Genomic DNA, 19,511 nt, shown 5'->3' on the forward strand with positions numbered 1-19,511 from the left:
CCTAGTAACATAAATCTATCAAACTGTGATAGCATTTTATCAACATTTGGAAATAAGCAGTTAAAAAACCCATTATCTTTCTGATTTGGTGGTCTATACACACAAGTAATAATCCTCTTAGTTTTATCCAAGATTACCTCATTTGAAATGTTCTCTGAATTTACAGATTCTAGGTCTCTAGAAGAGTTTTTGAATACCAATCCCTGTTTAAAGGGACTCATGTTGTTTGTTTTATGTTCACGGTAATGCATCTTGAAAACACTAATATAATAATTAGTTTACACTTTCATACCGAACCTGCAGGTAAAAACCCAATTAACTATAAAAAATAATAACCTGGTTTCAGTGGGGAGCGAACCCACGCCAGTACCGTAATTTTTTAGTAGAAAACTGACAAACCCGCACCCCCCCCCCCCAAAAAAAAAAAAAATTAAAAAAAAAAAAATAAATAAATAAATAATAATAATAATAATAAATTAGGAGTCTTACCAAAGGTGAAAAGCTGAGGGATAATTTAAACTTAAATTAAGCCTTTTGTTGAAAAGTGTGATTAGCGCTATGAAAAATAGTGGCCTTCAAAAACAATATTTGAGTATTTGATCAACATTTGTTGAAATGTTTTAGCCGTCAGTATCTTAGCCTCGTTTTAACACTCCAATTTGCCACACCTTATTTCGCCATAAAAAAGTGCACTTACCAAAACATGAGCGAATCCCTTTAAACTTCTTTGGTAGCCAAGTTGTACTTGTGTTCAGTACGCAAATGGGAATAACAATCAAACCAAAAACATAAAAAGAATAACTGTATTGACACATTTCACCCGTTACAGTGCAATGTGCGCGTTTCACCCTAAGCACCTGTCCCTTGTACCCAACATAACACAATATGTTAGAGTTTATTCTGGTTATATACAGAAAATGAACCTAGTGCAGCGACACCATAGGACGAGAAAGCACCATTTTCTGTAGATCACTAAAATGAACTATATCTTATTTTGGTGTTCGCACGTACATGAGTTGACACACTAGCTCCTCTTTTTGACAAGTCACGTGGTATTTTGGCGCGGAAGTTTAAACACCCAAGCGTAAGTTTCATTAAATGAGTGTCGGGCAATGGTAATTGTCGCGGCTTTGTGAGAATGTTATAAAAGCAAAAAATGAAATACTGTTTGTACAAAAAAATGAAAAGGCAGTGAAATTTGAACGTTTATTGTATTTTTCGTTTAAAATTCAACAAATTGTTGATATTCAGAATATAAGAATTACCTAAGTAAAGAACTTTACTGGGGTGACCTCGTCATTTTTTTTATTTGTGATGATCAACAAAAGATTGCAGATTTCGGTACTGAATTTGCTTGGTTGGTTGTATATTTTAAAGAGCATATTAAAGGAAGAAACGTAAATCATCGGATATTTTGTATCTGAATAGTGTCACACAAATATTTTAATTGTGCACTGATTTAATAGCTAATTACACATTTATTTCAAACTCGAATGTTATTGGCCCACCAATATGTGCATTATAAGTCTCCTACTAATCCCGTAAAGTGCATATCACGTCGACAACCTGTTTACATGTTTAAATGTTTCATTTATTCATCTGAATATTCATCGGAATCGGAAAATAGACGCCAGGTACGATATAAATTTGGTGACAATGTGTTTAAATGCCTTAAGTGGCATGAGATAGAAGTGACAGCAATTCCGAGTCAAATCCAGACATTGGAAGACTTGAAGAATCAGAGTGAGATACAAGAGATCAAGTTGCGATACCCTAGATCTTTGCGAAGAGACCTCTTGCTTCTTTAACGTGCTCGGTGTAAAGCACCGATACACGGGATACAACTTTCCTGGGTTGAACCAGTACTGAGTAAACCACGTTTCCATGCACTATCCTTTAAATGTCGAGCGTCATGCAAGGGAGCCACTTGTACCAACTTTTAACGTCTACCGGTATGACGCGGCCAGGGATCGAACCCACGACCTCCCGCTCCGTAGGCGGACGCCTTAACCAATAGGCAACGGAGAGGTTTTTGGGGGGTTTTTTTGGTACGCACGTTTATATCAAGATGGTCCAAAAATAAATAAGTCGCATTCAGAACTCCTCGGCCATTTTTCTTTGAAAACAACCGCTGATGTATGCTAGTAGACCTTTGTAAAATTTTAGATAATAGTAGTATTTATTAATTATTTCTAGTGTTTTTACGTGTATTAATTTTGTATATCTAAGTTCAAATTGATTGCCAGTGATTACGATATCCAAGAGTGAAGTCATAACGTTTAACTACTAAATTTAAATTACTACGCGTCTACTTGCAGCGTAGTAAAATGTAATGATTTTGACATTGTAAACCGTCCATTTACATCCGAGGTTGTTCTGGATGGAAAATGACCGATGAATTCCGAATGGTATAAGTCGTATACCACACATGTATTCGTTACATAAGCGATTGAATTATTTAAGTGTTTTATTAACCTAAACTATCACATACCTTCCCATCAAAAAGCAGAAAATATGTTCCTGGTTTGTAAAGACTATTCAATGTTTTCGAAGTGGTACATCATGAAATTAAACCACATCCCTTATAAATAACTATATGCGCTGTAATTTAACTTTGAGATAATTTATCGTATATTAAAATAAACTTTTAATTGCATATTTAGCATTCACATTTGACAATAAAAGTTATTTATATTGAATAATTAATGTATTTAATTCCATTATGTCCATATAAGGTGACAAAACAATAAGTTCTAACTTAATAACCCAGCTACTGTATTGAAAGATTCATGTTTAAGGAAGAAGTTTATATAAATAACATTTAACGGCGATACAGCCACACTTAAATTGTGATTTTTTTATTATTATTTTTGCTGGTGTATAAAGGTTAAATTCATGTTTGCAAAAACCTAAGGCAAAGTTCTGTGACATTTCAACAATATAAAACGATAATTCGTCTTAATTAAACATAATAACATAAAATTCTTATTTGGAACCAACTTACACATAAACAAAGCTGTATGAACTATTTCTACAGCAAAATATATTTAAGTATTTGTTATTTCCTATGGCATCTTGACAAAAGTTTTAATATTAAAAGAGAGTGTTTGAAGTGTAAATATAAATATATAGTGTGTGTGCGTGTGTGTTTTAAATTTTGATTTCATTTGGTAAAATGAGTTGTGATTGAGATTGAAATCTATTAACTTAACTAATTTTGAGAAAATTTAATAATTATCAAGGGAGGGAACTCTTTCTCAGCGCCGAATGTTTAATTGTCCGCCCTTCTTTATTTTGTCGCCTTTCTCACTTGTTCTCTAGTTTTAATCCGGTTCGGACGTGTGTTTTCTATGTTAATTTCATTTACAATCTAGCAGCCCATTATTTCGGCCAAATTAAATTTATATTTTACATTTGTCTTTGTTTTTCCTGAGCGCAATAATTACGTATCGTTGTGATCTCGGGGCAAGGTTCCAACATCACGAAACTACTTTAAGTCGAATATTAATTAAATCTTATATATACAGTTAAAGGAAAGAGAAACTTAATTCTGGTTGCTTTATACTTATCTATATTTATATTAACCATTAGTCTGTAGCAAAACTTATACTGGATGATATTTAAATAATGATATTAAATATGCATATACACAATACAATTGAATGCACTTCGTTACTTTTTCATTAGCTCTCAAGTACAATTTGTGCTCTTAGAAGAAGGAATTTTCTTCAGAATATTGAGGAATGATGCGTATCAATATGATACAACGAAGATAATGCGCTTTGATACGGAAACCTCTAAGTTTGTAACATTTTCGCATCTTTTTTTCTTTTCAATTTGTAGTACTTTGTAAAAGGAAACTATTGTGTTTTCATTTGAAATTTGATCAAGAAGATGCGAGATTTGACATTTACTTCAGTGCATCTTTTTGTAGTAAGTCATTCTGGGGAATCACGCGAAATTTATTTTTGCATCGGTGCATCTCTTTTCATTGATTACTTAGCTGTTTGACTATATAATAAAAGTACTGTAAATTGAAAAAGAAAGATGCGACATTTTAGTAAAAAATATCGCGTTTTTTTCTTGGACATTTTCAAAAGGCGATGGGCGGGATCGCGATGGCCCTAATAGGATTTCGTGCTTTAAAAATAAGATAGTGACCATTAAAGGGCCTAGACACCAGGTCCCGAAATCGCCAAATACATTATTCCCCACAAAACGGGCTTAGAAGTGCCAATACGAGCTGATTTGAGGCCGATAATACATCATTTTACATGATTTAAAAAAATATTTTGTCGCTGCCTCCACAGACCTTACCCGTTTGAATATAGCGCATTATGGTTTCCCAGTTTATAGTGTTTTTATTTAGCATATGAAAGTCACGTGATTAGTATAAAAACATATACCGACTCTATTTTTACATTAACTGGGATTAACGTGGTCGACAACCCCAGTAAATTTCAGATTGGAATAATACGCAAACCCTGCAAAAATACATGTGTCGTACATGTAATCGATGTGATTCATAGATAAGTAAGATTCAATGCTTTGTACACACCGATGTCAATTTTATGCATTTTTTGACAATTTTCTTTTTTTCTTGTTAATTGTGTCATATGGTCCCTTTAAATAATTTTGAATCATGCCTTGCTGATATGAGAAAAAAATAGCTGAGCTTGAGATTGGGAAATGACTCATCGGGCCAAGTCTTTGTAAAAAGAACATTATATGACACATGGCATTTCTTTGTTTTTATTGTATTTTATCAACTATCATAAATGAAATACTTCATGATAAAATGCGTTTCACTTGAACAATTTGTGGTACTTTTTAATAAGTTGGTATTGACTATGAGTCAATATAAGTCACAAGTTTTTTTTAACAAATATGAGCAAAATATGATTAAATATTTCACAACTGTAGACCTTTGCTGCGATAAAATCACGTTTGCCTGGAAAATAGTGCCCCAAATCACATTTTTACAAATGTGAAATTTCTTATCAATTTTTTTTTCACAAAATTAAAAAAAAAAAATTGTCCGAACATGCAACCTATAAAACACAGTCATGCAAAATGACTTAAACATGTCATAATTTTTACATGCAAAAACTTACGTTGGCATTTTGAACAAAAGGTAGCAAAAATTTACATTTAACATTTAACAAGTGTCGAAGTACGTTTTTGCCATGTAGATGTGTTGTGTAAATGTTACGCTTAATGGGGTTTATTATCCATTCATCACTCCTACAGGTAATAAAGTTCAACATTCAACATGCAAATCAAAGGTGAAACAAAATAAGCGTTAAAGTTTAAGACACAGTCATGCTAGAAATAGTAAATTATATGAATTATGTACATATAAAACATCGTCAATAAATTGGTGGCATTTCCTTTGATGAATAGGTATAAGTGTTCATATATCTGTACTTTTAACCAAATGACACCATATCCTACTTTGATATATTCTCATAGATATCACGTTTGATGTCCAATTATTTCAGTAGTTTATAAAGCACGTTATTTTCATAAAATGCATTTCGTTTTAAACCTTATGACGTAGTGCGCTTAAAGCTGCACTCTCACAGATTGAACGTTATGATAACTTTTTATTTTATTTTGTGCCTTGGAACGAGCCAGTTTTTGCGAAAATCCATGAAAACTAGTTATAAAAGACTGCTGACAAAAATTAAATCGCAGATTTTTATATTTAAGTTCACATTCATTGGTTTGCAGATATTTACAAAAAAAAAATGCACTTTCCAAAACAAAAACAAAAAACAAAAAAAGTTGTAAAAAGGGTAAATCTGTTAGAGTGCAGCTTTAAATCTTTATATGCTTTCACAAATATCTATGACAGAAGTTCCATTTCTTTGATGAGTAATATCAGTGGTATGTCCCTCAAAGACTCCGGCCTGTAACCCCTTTGTTCCTAACACACCTTTATCTTTAAAATTTCTTGGGAGAGACCCAACCCGTTTCATAATTGCATTAGCTGTGTCTTTTAAATGTTTCGTACTTGCCCTCAATGGACCTTTTTTAATCACGTGACCACAATATAAACAAGGCGGAAAGTTATTAGGAAGTCGTCGAATTCGAACTTGGTCTGTTCCATCTACAGCGGATATTTTCACACGATGATTGTCTGCACTAACTTGAGCACACAAACAGTATTCACATTCGGTTTCATACACAACAGTATCATTTCCATCACATTGAAAACCTTTGTTCAAATATTCTTGTGAATGGCGCTCATTTCCGATTTCTCCTTTCAATGCACATGTTTTTATGCTAGCTTTCCTGTTAGTAGGATTGGTACAAAACAAACACTCAGAGCTGCCACAATGATCCTTTTCACACAGAAAAGCTGAATTTTCCTTACAGCTTCGTTCATTTGATGTGCAAATACTTGAATTATCCGAGGATACACATATATCATTGTCGTCTACCACACTTGAGCCATGGAAACTAGCCTCCCTCAATGACCTCGTCGCTGCTGGAGATGATGCAGCGGAAGAGGGCTCGCTGCTTTCCGTAACTACGTCCGACACGGATCCACACGAACTGCGAGATGCAAGCGTCTCCGTGTCTACGAGTGCCGCCTGGCTACTGTTGCTGTCCTGTCGGGAAAATACTTTATGTGAAACAAGCTTCCCAACGAAATGCCGAAAGTCTTTCTTCTTTTGTTTTAGGTATTTAGGTGAGTCACTTTCACTTAATTTACCATTAGAAGATGACTCTGTTAATATCTGAACAGGCATGTTTAATGAACTTGCAGACAAAATAACTGACTCTTTAGCTGAGTCTACTGGTGTGATAACTGATGAAAGTGTTTCATTTGACGACACTTGTGATGAAGGTAATGATTCTGAAGTGATTCCAGTTACCGTCTGCTGTTCATTAGATTTCTTTGGCAGTGACAGTTCGAGCTTTTTCCAAAAACGGTCCACCCTCTTGGAATTCTCACTTCCTGGCCACTCTAAGTATGTCACACTGCTTAGAAGAGATTTAAGATTCTTATCCACAGTGTCAACATCTTTTATATCCTCCAGTAAAATTGGAATTATTTTATGTTTAAGTTTCAGCATTTCATGTTGTGCTTTTTGGTATTCCATTCGGCACCACTCGGACTTGACGTATTCTGGAGACAGGACGATGATTGTTCGTCTACTGCTTTCAATGGCTTTCACAATGTTGTTTGCAATCGCTGAAATGGAAAAAACACCACTTTTTAATGATGTTTTCAAACAAGTACAGCGATTTGTTTTGCTGTGCATCCAGATACCTATACTCTTTGTTCTCCTCATGGCACGTTATTGTTAAACATTTGCATTATGATTACATATACTTGGTTGTGAAATGTGTGTGTCCCAAGTAAAAATGAATCATTCCACATAGAATATATTAGCTACAGAAGCATGTTCAGTTGCATTATGATCAAATACTAAATGACAAACGGACAAACAACTAAACTACACTGTGTTTGGATGTCTGTTTTAATCGTAATCAATTTCACTCGAAACCTGGCATATATGATACGACGTCGTTTTAACTTGGTATTTATTTAACATTAGACGTGTTTTTAACTTGGTAAATATTTAACATTAGACGTGTTTTTAACTTGGTATATATGTAACATTGGACGTGTTCTTAACTTCGTGAATTTGGGCGAAGCAAAAGACACGAACATTTCATGCTTACAAACATTGAAATGCTAAGTTCATTTGCACACATAATTAAATTAGAAGACTATGGACTTAGTACGGAACATGCGAACTACTCGTACATGTTTATGTTCTTCTGCCATTGCTACCATGTATGCAGATACATCACTTGAAGTAGTTCGAGTATAATAGTATTTATTAATGTTTTATTATTTTTTGTTTAATTAAGTTTATTATGAAGTGTATCATTGCATGAACAATTAAAGGGACTGTCCATATTGGCACAAAAAAAAGTAATTCTGTAACGAATCTCAGGACAATTATTTAATAGAATGTGTTACGCTTTGATATCATAATTGGAAAAAAAGTACCAAAATATAAAACTAAATTGTGTCGGAGACTGGGTTCGAACCCGTGTCGGCAAAATTGCAATTCAGCGTCGTATCCATTGTGCTACGAAGGCTAACTCCAATCAAGAGGTATATTTAAGCTATATACCTAACTTGGTAATATCACTTGATAACATCGACTAGCAAATCACGCATAAGGAATGAATTCTACTAGGTAGACATACCCAGTAATCTTTTTTAATGGAAAAATACGAAATAAGTGCTAAACTTAAATAAATTGTAAACTATGTGGTACTTCAGTTACTAAGTTTCAATGCATTTTACACATTAATACCAAGTTTATGTCAGTTTTCGACAATCTTCTTTTTTTCTTGCAAATTGATCATCTGGTGCACAGTTGCTTTAAGATAACAATGGGTAAAGTAATAATGTTTAACTGCTAAATTGAAAATACTACGCGATCTACTTGCAGCGTAGTTAAACTGTATAGATTTCCGACATTGTAAATCGTCCATCTACATCCGAGGTTGTTTTCGAAAGAAAAAGACCGAGGAGTTCCGAATGCCATGTCTACATTGCACGTTGGCACAAACCCATAATTAAAAAAATATGACGGGAGTGGTGTCTTCGAAAGAAAAATGTGGCATTTTGACGAATGTTTATGTTCAACGTGATAAGCATTATTCACACGTTAAGACTGTCATAATACGAGAATTATGATACGTATGCAAATAAATCTTGAACATGAAATCGAACAGAGGGCGTATGTGGGTCGATTTGGTTTAACTCTTGCTCCTCATTAAGTCGTGATATTTTACAGCAAGAATTTTTGAAACTATTTTTTAAACCATTTTGAATATATAATTAAGCCATCCATCACGCTTATAAATTAACTTAAAAATGTCAAGCTCTAAATTAATAGCATAGGAGCGGACTATGTTAAGAGAAATAACTTCGCTTATGTTTGAATGAATTTTAAGGGACTACCTTCTGAAACATAAACAATAACGGTAATCATATTTTCTCTCAAGCAATACTCATGTTCTTACACTGTGACCATAAGATACATTTATCTAACAAAAATGGTTACATGTATCATGGAAATTGAGTTTGTTTCAATTCAAAAACCTGGGTCCTTTCCTTCATCATATTACTGGTTAGAAATGAATATATAAAATAAAATATCATTGATTGTTCTTTCTTTGATTAACCAGCATTTATTTTTATACTAAAAGAGTATTTTTCTGCAATATCGGTATCAAAGAGTGAACTGGTTATTAAAACTTGACCCATTTAAGGGACTCGCTCATGTTTTGGCACCAATTTTGCCCCGCTAATGGACTCGCTCATGTTTTGGCACCAATTTTGCCCCGCTAATGCATCCGAAAACTCTTATTTAATTTGCCCCGCTAAAGCATCCGAAAACTCTTATTTAATTTGCCCCGCTAATGCATCCAAAAACTCTTACTTAGTATTTAATTTAAATAGGCGTTTTCGGGTGCATTACCGGGGCAAAATTGGTCCCAAAACATGAGCGAGTCCAAAAGCAGGGCAAAATTGGTGCCAAAACATGAGCGAGTCCAAAAGCAGGGCAAAATTGGTGCCAAAACAAGAGCGAGTTCAAAAGCAGGGCAAAATTGTGGCCAAAACATGAGCGAGTCCCTTTAATGCGTAAAGTCATTTCACTAATAAAACAATTAATCACATTGAAAACTTAAAGCACTTAAAAGTTTATATGTCGGTGAATACAACTCGCTTCATTATATTTATAAATAAAAATCCAGAATATTTCGGTTACTTCAAGCAGATACAGTGTAGTGAAAATTTACACCGTTACCTGAAAAATTAAAACAACAGCAAAAATATCAGGCCCGAGGTCCTGTTACAAATAAACTCTTCAAGGAAAGACAATTTTGGGCGTAAGTATGTTAAGTGCCAAATATGGAAATATTGTATGTGAATAAATGCATTCAGTAGAGAAGAACATATTTCCATCGATGCATTGTTTGTTGGAATGCCCAGTATGTTAAATAGAGTTGTTTGTAAGGGAGATAACCCATAAAAGATAACTCTTTACAAATTAAATTCCAGTTGTCTTTTGAAAGCTTCTAGCATCTAAATTGGTGGCTTACATTGATTCACATGGTAATAAAAATATATTTTAATTAGAAATGGTTCTACTTGAATATTTTAAAGTAGTTAAATCAAATGATCTTACATTTTACATCAGATACGATATAGATATGCCTTGAAGTGGTAGTTGGTGTCAAAATATGTTATGAATATGAATATACCATATTCATAAAGAATGCTAGTGGAAATGTTCAACTTAGTGAAAAAAATGGTTTTTTTCTAAGGTGAATTTATAAAATCGCAACAACGTTTATAGACCAAAATTATGAAAACAGGCAAAACAGTAGACCTAATAAGAAATGCATATGAATAACATTGATGAAAAGAAGAGGGTACATATATTTAAAACAATTGTTGTAAAAAAAGGAAAATTTCAAAGTTTAAGTTTTAAACTTTCAACAGATGCTTTATGAGTAAGTCCCCAGTGCATATTCATTTCTTATATTTTAATGTTTGGAATACATCTTCCACATTGATTTTAATTAAATCAATTCATTTTGAATTGAAATTGAAATTCATATTCTAAATGCGCTCTGCTCCTGGAACATGCAAGAATCATCGTGCATTGTCGTCTGATTGTTGGTCGTAATTAATTTAAAGAATTATATAACATCAACGTACCTTCCCCTGGCAGGAAATCCCTGAAGTGGATGCAGAGTTTAAACTTCATGTCGCCCTCCAGTCTGGGGTACAGTTGGTTAAGCACGAAATCCTCGTCCCGGGGGCAAGACTTGTAGGAGACGAATGCGTCGTACTCCTTGCCGTCTGAAAAAGAGCGACAACAGTGGTATTTAGTATTCGTCTTGGTGGTATAAGGGTTAAATGTTGGTATGTAGTTATTCAATAGCGATTTTAAATCGTGATACGGGTACCGTTTCCGGACAGGGGTTGAAATAGCATTTTTGGATACCATCCTTATACCTCTTAAATAATAAACATACAACCCACATACCTGACGGATGATAAACAGATACGATATTGTTGAAGAATTCATATATACATATACATCTTTATCGCATTGCGGTGGTATTAAAATTGATCTTAGTTGTGCTTATAAAGTAATGGATATGTTATTTATGGTAATTGTATTCTGTATTGATCTAAGTGATAATTAATGCTGATCTTCAATGTTTATCTAAGTGGTACATAGAAAGTATTTCGTATTGATCTTAGTTGTATCAGGATAAAGTGTTTTCACTTTTGACATTTTTGGTATCGGGTTTGATTGTTTTCAATATTGATCCTAGTGATATCAGGGTAGATAGTATTCAATATTGACAATAATGGTATCAGGGTAGATAACATTCAGTATTGATTCAATTGGTATCAGGGTAGATGGTATTCAATATTGATCCTAGTGGTATCAGGGTAGACTGTATTCAATATTGATCCTATTGGTATCAGGGTAGATGGTATTCAATATTGATCCTAGTGTTATCAGGGTATATAGTATTCCGTATTGATCCTAGTGGTATCAGGGTATATAGTATTCGGTATTGATCCTAGTGGTATCAGGGTATATAGTATTTCGTATTGATCCTAGTGGTATCGGGGTATATAGTATTCCGTATTGATCCTAGTGGTATCAGGGTATATAGTATTCAATATTGATCCTAGTGGTATCAGGGTAGATTGTAACTCCGAACTGATCCTAGCGGTATCAGGGTAGAAAGTAATTCCGTATTGATCCTAGTGGTATCAGGGTAGATAGTATTCAGTATTGATCCTAGTGGTATCAGGGTAGATAGTATTCAGTATTGATCCAAGTTGTATCAGGGTAGATAGTATTCAATATTGATCCTAGTGGTATCAGGGTAGATAGTATTCAATATTGATCCAAGTTGTATCAGGGTAGATGGTATTCAATATTTATCCTTGTGGTATCAGAGTAGATTGTATTTGATATTCGCTTTAATGGTATCATAGTAGATAGTATTCCATATTGATCTTGGCTGTAGCAGTGTTGATTTAATTCTATATCATAAAATGAGTCATTATACCACAAGTCACACTATTGAATGCATTTGATTCGAACTGAAGGTTCCATTTTGGGTTGAATGCCTTTTACTGCAATACACATATGGTATGTTATCGAGTTTGTTTTATCGTGTTTTTTGTGTGTGTGTTTTTTTTAAATTTTGATCACAGTAGTATCGGGGTGTTTCAATTTTAATTTCTGTAGCAACTGGGCAAATATATATATATACATATAAACATTACCAGACTGTTAAATGTAATTAGCAGTCAATTATGCATGTGATATTTAAGCTTAGGCGTTTCATAGACATAAAATGTTAATTAAACATTAAAGAAAACAGACAAATCAGTATGATTTGAACGGAGTGATTTGTAAACTTCCCGATTTCTCACAATCGCACAGATAGCGTCACGAAGTTGTCGACTTGTTTCTTTTAAAGTTTACAACGGTGGTGGTAATAAAGTTGTTTAATGGCTGCTTGTTTTGACATTTTGGAACATCGGTAATAAACTCATTTTGATGGCTTTTTTGGACAGTTTATCTCAGGGCTTCGTGAAAATGTTCTATGTTTAGTTGTTGTTTTTTAAATGAAGTTTTGACAAATTACCGAATAATAAACTGCAATGAACTTAGCATTTAGACAGTGCTTTCTGACTCATCATTTGTTTCAAAGATTAATTATACTCTCAAGTTTTCGAAGAAAATGCAAACTTATGGCTGAAAGGACATTTTAAAGGAAGATGTTGACGGCATTTGTTAATAGTTATAGTTCAATACAAGTTCAAAGTATATTTTATAATCCATCATCTGTAATTATGCTCTGAAGTTTTCGAAGAAAACGCAAGCTTATGTTGAAAGGACATTTTTTAAAGGAAGATGTGGACGGCATTTGATTATAGCAGTAGTTCAATACAAGTTCAAAGTATATTTTATAATCCATCATCAGATGAAGTTTTGATGTCTCAATATAATTTGTTTCATTTGATAAACCACAGAATCAAAACACAGTAAACAAGCCGTCTGTTTATTTCAAAACTATGTACAATGTAATTATACGTAAATTAAATGATAGCAAATATGCAGTTTTTTTTATTGTAATTCATTTATATACTCTTCATCAACTTACCGTGCATTCAAATTAAATGGCGTTACCAAACAACGCTTTTACCTGTGTGGTTAATAAAGTGACGGGTTTTAGGATTTGCGTGGACTAATGGTGTAAATGTCCTCCTCTCACACAAGAACACGTGGGTTCGAGACCCACCAGGTGGGATATTCTCTTTGGGCCGCCTCTCACACAAGAACACGTGGGTTCGAGACCCACCAGGGGGGATATTCTCTTTGGGCCGCCTCTCACACAAGAACACGTGGGTTCGAGACCCACCAGGGGGATATTCTCTTTGGGCCGCCTCTCACAAGAACACGTGGGTTCGAGACCCACCAGGTGGGATATTCTCTTTGGGCCGCCTCTCACACAAGAACACGTGGGTTCGAGACCCACCAGGTGGGATATTCTCTTTGGGCCGCCTCTCACACAAGAACACGAGGGTTCGAGACCCACCAGGTGGGATATTCTCTTTGGGCCGCCTCTCACACAAGAACACGTGGGTTCGAGACCCACCAGGTGAAATAAGATACAAAATCATGTTATGCTTAAGATGTTTGGAGAAATTGGTGCAAGTGAATGTTTCAGTCACGCTCGAGCAATGGCCGGTTAACATCAATTAATCTATATCTGTATTTACCACTGAGCTAAAACGAATTATATCAATTTCATCTAAATTACTGATGCTAAAGTACTAGAATATTTGTTGTTGTTTTTACTGAGAGCACATGTTTCTTACCGTCATCTTCGCAGTGCTGAAAGTAGTGTACGATCTTCAACATGAATACGAGCCTCCTCTTCCACATGACGTAACCAAGCAGGATAGTTCCCGACAACACCACCATTACCATGGTGACAGACACACCCACCACGTACCAATGGAACACAACCTCTTCCGGTGGTGGGGGCACTGCAAATAAGGAAGATATTTGGTTTAGAAATATGTAAAAGAGCGATTGTGAAAGTGAACATGTTCTTAGAAACCTTATATAAAGAAGCAGGTGGGGGAATGATCAAGTAGAACAATGCCCGACTCCCACTCCGGAAAATCGGGTTGAAATAACGACGGAGTCAAAAATTATGGCACATATTTACCATTGGCGACGACGTTACGTATGACCTATATGCGGGGTTCTGCATTACATAGGTCACGGTAATTTATATGCGGGGGACAAGTGCTTTGATTCAGCATATCGCTTATTTTGCTCTTAAGTTCACGAAAAGAGATAAAAAATGAAAAGGAGGTCATTTGACTGATGTATGCTTGTGCTTGTCACCAGGATCATTTTGTCGTGTCCTGTCCAATTTGGTTTAAGCTGGAAATATTGTGTCCAAAAGCCATGAAATGCTTTCTGCCCTCTATGTTCAGTTGATAATTAAGTCTTCGACTTTTTAAAATTGACACTACTGTTATTCGTGGCGAGATATTTTATTTCAAGCGAGGCAATTAGTGAACATCGGGCCACATAATTATGGTTCTTGTAATGTGCACGAGTCACACATGTAACTTATTCAATCAAGCGAGGCAATTAGTGAACATCGGGCCACATAATTATGGTTCTTGTAATGTGCACGAGTCACACATGTAACTTATTCAATCAAGCGAGGCAATTAGTGAACATCGGGCCACATAATTATGGTTCTTGTAATGTGCACGAGTCACACATGTAACTTATTCAATCAAGCGAGGCAATTAGTGAACATCGGGCCACATAATTATGGTTCTTGTAATGTGCACGAGTCACACATGTAACTTATTCAATCAAGCGAGGCAATTAGTGAACATCGGGCCACATAATTATGGTTCTTGTAATGTGCACGAGTCACACATGTTACTTTTTAAATCAAGGGAGGCAATTAGTGAACATCGGGCCACATAATTATGGTTCTTGTAATGTGCACGAGTCACACATGTTACTTATTCAATCAAGGGAGGCAATTAGTGAACATCGGGCCACATAATTATGGTTCTTGTAATGTGCACGAGTCACACATGTTACTTTTTAAATCAAGGGAAGCAAATTTGGTACGAATGGGTCACATAGTTTGGGTTCTTTTACTAAACAAAACCTTTGAAATTACTAAGTCAACATGCAGACACAACAATAGCTGTATGCGGAACAATCGTGTCTTTAGTCGCATATAGCTTACCTTGCCACCAGCTATATGAGGTCTTTTTTAATGTAAATGCCAAAATTCGACAAACAACAACATCAACAACAATAACATCAACAACTACAACAACAACAATATCACCAACAACAACATTAACAGCAATTACATCAACAACAACAATATCACCACCAACAACATCAACATCACCACCAACAACATCAACATCAGCAACTACAACAACGGTTGTGTGTTAAGATTTACATTGGAACTATTAAATATACAAAATTAAATATATTGTGTAATTAATTTCATTTTTATTTTCGCTAGTCTTAAATATTATAGAAAGCTTTGTTTGATATTATTAATAATCATTTAGGTCTTTGTTCAGAAAGGGAAACATTTTGCCTCACATATTTGTGGTCAACGAGAAATGCAAAAACTGTTAACGTCATAAAAACGTAATTAAAGCAGGAAGTGTTCCATCTTCAACATACTTCGGTGAACTTCGAAAAATGTGTGTCATTATAATACGTGCTGGTTTAAACAGTCGGCGAAAACAAGCAAATGCCTTCACCTACATACTAGGCAGTATCCTAAAAATCATCCTTTTCGATCAGCACAGGGATAATATTGAATCTACAGTGCTCCAAAACATGGCTAACCTGTCTCAATATCACCCTTATCGATACGCACGGGGATAATTCAATATCTACAGTGTTCCAAAACTTGGCTAACCTGTCCCAATATCACGCTTATCGATACGCACGGGGATATCATTAAATATACTAGTTATACAACATGACTTAGCTGTCCTAAATAGCACAAATATCGATCATCACGAGGATAATAGACTTTACTGTGTGTTAAACATGACTAAGCTGTCATCAATATCATCCTTGTCGATCAGCACGGGGATAATACAGAATCTACAGTGGTCTAAAACATGACTTAGCTGTCTAAATATCACCATTGTCGACAAGCACGGGTAAATACAGAATCTACAGTGTTCTTAAACATGGCTTAGATGTTTCAATATCACCCTTTTCGGTCGGAACATGATACTAGTACTACATTATTATCTACAGTATTCTTAAACATGGCTAAGCTGTCTCGATATCACCCTCATCGATCAGCAAGGGGTGGTACAGAATCTACAGTGTTCTAAAACAAGCTGTCTCAAAATTACCCTTATAAATTAGCAAGGGATAATAAAGAATCTACAGTGTTCTTAAACACGGCTTAGTTGTTATTAGTATCACATATATCGCTCAGCACGAAGATGATACAGAATATACAGTGTGCTAAAACATGGCTAAGATTTTTTCAATATCACCCTTATCGACCAGCACGGGATAAAACCGACTCTACAGTGCTCTAAAACATGATTGAGATGTTTAATATCATCCTTATCGACCAGCACGGGAATAATACCGACTCTACAGTGCTCTAAAACATGATTCAGCTGTTTAATATCCCCCTTATCGACCAGCACGGGATAATACCGACTCTACAGTGTTCTATGATGTTTAATATCACCCTTATCGACCAGCACGGTATAATACCGACTCTACAGTGCTCTAAAACATGATTGAGATGTTTAATATCACCCTTATCGACCAGCACGGGTTAATACCGACTCTACAGAGCTCTAAAACATGATTGAGATGTTTAATATCACCCTTATCGACCAGCACGGGTTAATACCGACTCTACAGAGCTCTAAAACATTATTGAGATGTTTAATATCACCCTTATCGATCAGCACGGGATAATACCGACTCTACAGTGTTCTAGATGTTTAATATCACCCTTATCGACCAGCACGGGGATAATACAGAATCTACAGTGCTCTAAAACATGATTGAGATGTTTAATATCACCCTTATCGACCAGCACGGGGATAATACAGAATCTACAGTGCTCTAAAACATGATTGAGATGTTTAATATCACCCTTATCGATCAGCACAGGGATAATACAGAAACTAAAGTGTTCTAAAACATGATTTAGCTGTCTAAATATCACCCTTATCGATCAGCATGGCCAGGTCAGTTCATGGTTACGTGTCAACCTCTAGGTTAAAGGTCAAATGTTTCTCACCTGGATCTAAGGGCACGGGTTCCGAGCAGTTCAGTCCGGTGTAGTTCCAGCGACAGAAACACTTGAACGTATTATCCACTAGTAACACGTCGCAATGACCATAATCTCCACAATCTAGTGGACACTTCACGTTACAAAATTGACCGACGTAGTTTCGTTCACAAATACACACGTATGAATTCTTCTTCAGCGCCTCCATATCGCAGACGCCATGGTAGCATTCAAAGCCTGGTCCGCAGACTTTAAGGACATCTGACTTAGCAGGGTCTATGTGTAGTTTACATTGATATTCGTCATTTATTTTTATACATTCACCGTCTTTGCAATCCGAATCGCACGTTTGTCTGAGATATTTATCCCTTTCATGGTCATTAAGAGAGTCTATAGACGACACAGTATTTATTTCAGTCGTAGGTAGCCGTTTTTGGCCAATAATTCGGTGCTCTAAGTTGTTTAAAATCCCATCCGATCTTTTTATAGGGACCGAAACCGAAGCTTCAATGTCTTTCGTCTTCGAGGACGCTTTTATGATTTCTTGATTAACATCGTTAGTAGAATTCCGTATGTCAGTCAGAACAGCATTTCCAAACACTTCTGGGATTACCGGAAATTCCATGGTCTCCAAAACTGGGTCCCTACACCACTGACCCGTCCACTTCAGCGCGCATGCGCAACGCCCGATGCAAGTGACCTGGTCAGTAATACACGTCCCGCCATTTTTGCATAAGTCCGGGCGCATTGCGCAGAAATCGTGACACTTCCGGCCCCCTCTTTCCGGTAGAGAAAAATGAACACTTCCAAAAGCAGACCGTTTGGTTCTTTCGGAGTTATAAGGGAAGTATCTAATCCCAGTTTTCGAGATTTTCGGATCTCCAAAAACTTCTAAAGCGAATGAATTCAACTGAAGAATAACTATAGTCCAAAGTGTGAATAAGATGTAATTCGCTCGAAACATATTTATCTTTTATTATCTAAGTTATTTTGCTAGTTTTCTTCCTGTTACTTATAAAGGTTTCTAACATATAAAACCTTGTGAATTTCATCACACCTTAATTGTATAACATTAGATTTCTTTAGCAAACACATTTATACGTATGTTTTCATATTTAACACTATTAGAGAAAATTTAAATCTAAAACGCAAAACACATGTATTAATTTAACACAATAAATAATTATATAAACATAACCAAGGTTTAAGACCACAAACGATTAATCCTAATAAACGCTGGTTTGGATTTAACAAACGCTTTTTGTAACACCAAAACAGCTAGACGCTTGAATTTTACGTAAACGCCACATTTTGCCGTTGGTGACACAAATAATAGCTCCTATGTTGCTTAAAGTTACGTTGAATAATCAAGCTGAAAACATTAGAGCGTTCGTGAATGGCAATCCATCAACAGTAAGTTTATTACATGTCATTTACGCATCCAAGCGCAGGAAATCTGATTAATTCATTACCGTTTTAGACAAACGTTATAAGATATACGTCAGACGTGACCTTAAAAACAGGCGGTACGTTAATTCACGTTAGAACGTATCAGTAATTTTGTATGAACTACAGTTCAACTATCCAGACGTATCCGAATATATAACTATAATTAATAAAAGTAGATATCTAAACGTCTTTTTATAAAGCAAACCGTCAACGAACAACATGGCATTCGAAAAAATTATATAAATTCACATGAATAATGCAAACCAAGCATTCCACTATAACCATGATCAAATACAATTACAATTAAAGAAAATGTTTTAATTCCCGCAGGTATCAATAAAAGAATCACAAAATAAACATTTACGTTATGTCTTTAGTATAATACCAATTTAACCGGCCATTTTTAAGGTCAACCCAATTGATGGCTTTTTCTGGTGTATTAATTAATGTCACGATCCACTGTTCCATAAAGGTACATGCCGTATATTTGACCGATTGATTTCAAATGCTGACCAACAGGGGACATATTTATAAAACATCTTAGTGAAATAAATCAACTTAGTGGACACATGTTATTTTCTAAGTTGATTTTAAAGAAAACTAGCAATGATTTTACACCGAAAGTATGA

At 35.2% G+C, this 19,511-nt stretch overlaps 1 protein-coding gene across 1 annotated transcript; it reads right to left on the minus strand.

Moving 5' to 3' along the window:
* Positions 1-4,743: 4,743 nt before the first annotated feature.
* Positions 4,744-18,781, minus strand: LOC128213157 (uncharacterized). Its single transcript, XM_052918709.1, has 4 exons — positions 17,443-18,781; positions 13,967-14,137; positions 10,766-10,909; positions 4,744-7,204 (listed from the first exon to the last, which is right to left on the minus strand). The coding sequence occupies exons 1-4, from the start codon at positions 18,395-18,397 to the stop codon at positions 5,829-5,831; spliced, it is 2,646 nt and encodes an 881-aa protein (XP_052774669.1). The 5' UTR covers positions 18,398-18,781; the 3' UTR covers positions 4,744-5,828.
* Between the last annotated feature and the right edge of the window lie 730 nt (positions 18,782-19,511).

The sequence above is a fragment of the Mya arenaria genome, chromosome 13 (genome assembly GCF_026914265.1).
Source record: "Mya arenaria isolate MELC-2E11 chromosome 13, ASM2691426v1".
NCBI classification, from domain to species: domain Eukaryota; kingdom Metazoa; phylum Mollusca; class Bivalvia; order Myida; family Myidae; genus Mya; species Mya arenaria.

Coding starts and splice junctions, on each gene's coding strand:
- LOC128213157 (XM_052918709.1), bottom strand. CDS start 18,397: ATGTTTCGAGCGAATTACATCTTATTCACACTTTGGACTATAGTTATT. Junction 14,138..17,442: donor ACCCGTGCCCTTAGATCCAG/GTGAGAAACATT, acceptor CCTTATTTGCAG/TGCCCCCACCACCGGAAGAG. Junction 10,910..13,966: donor TCAGCACTGCGAAGATGACG/GTAAGAAACATG, acceptor GCTCTTTTTCAG/ACGGCAAGGAGTACGACGCA.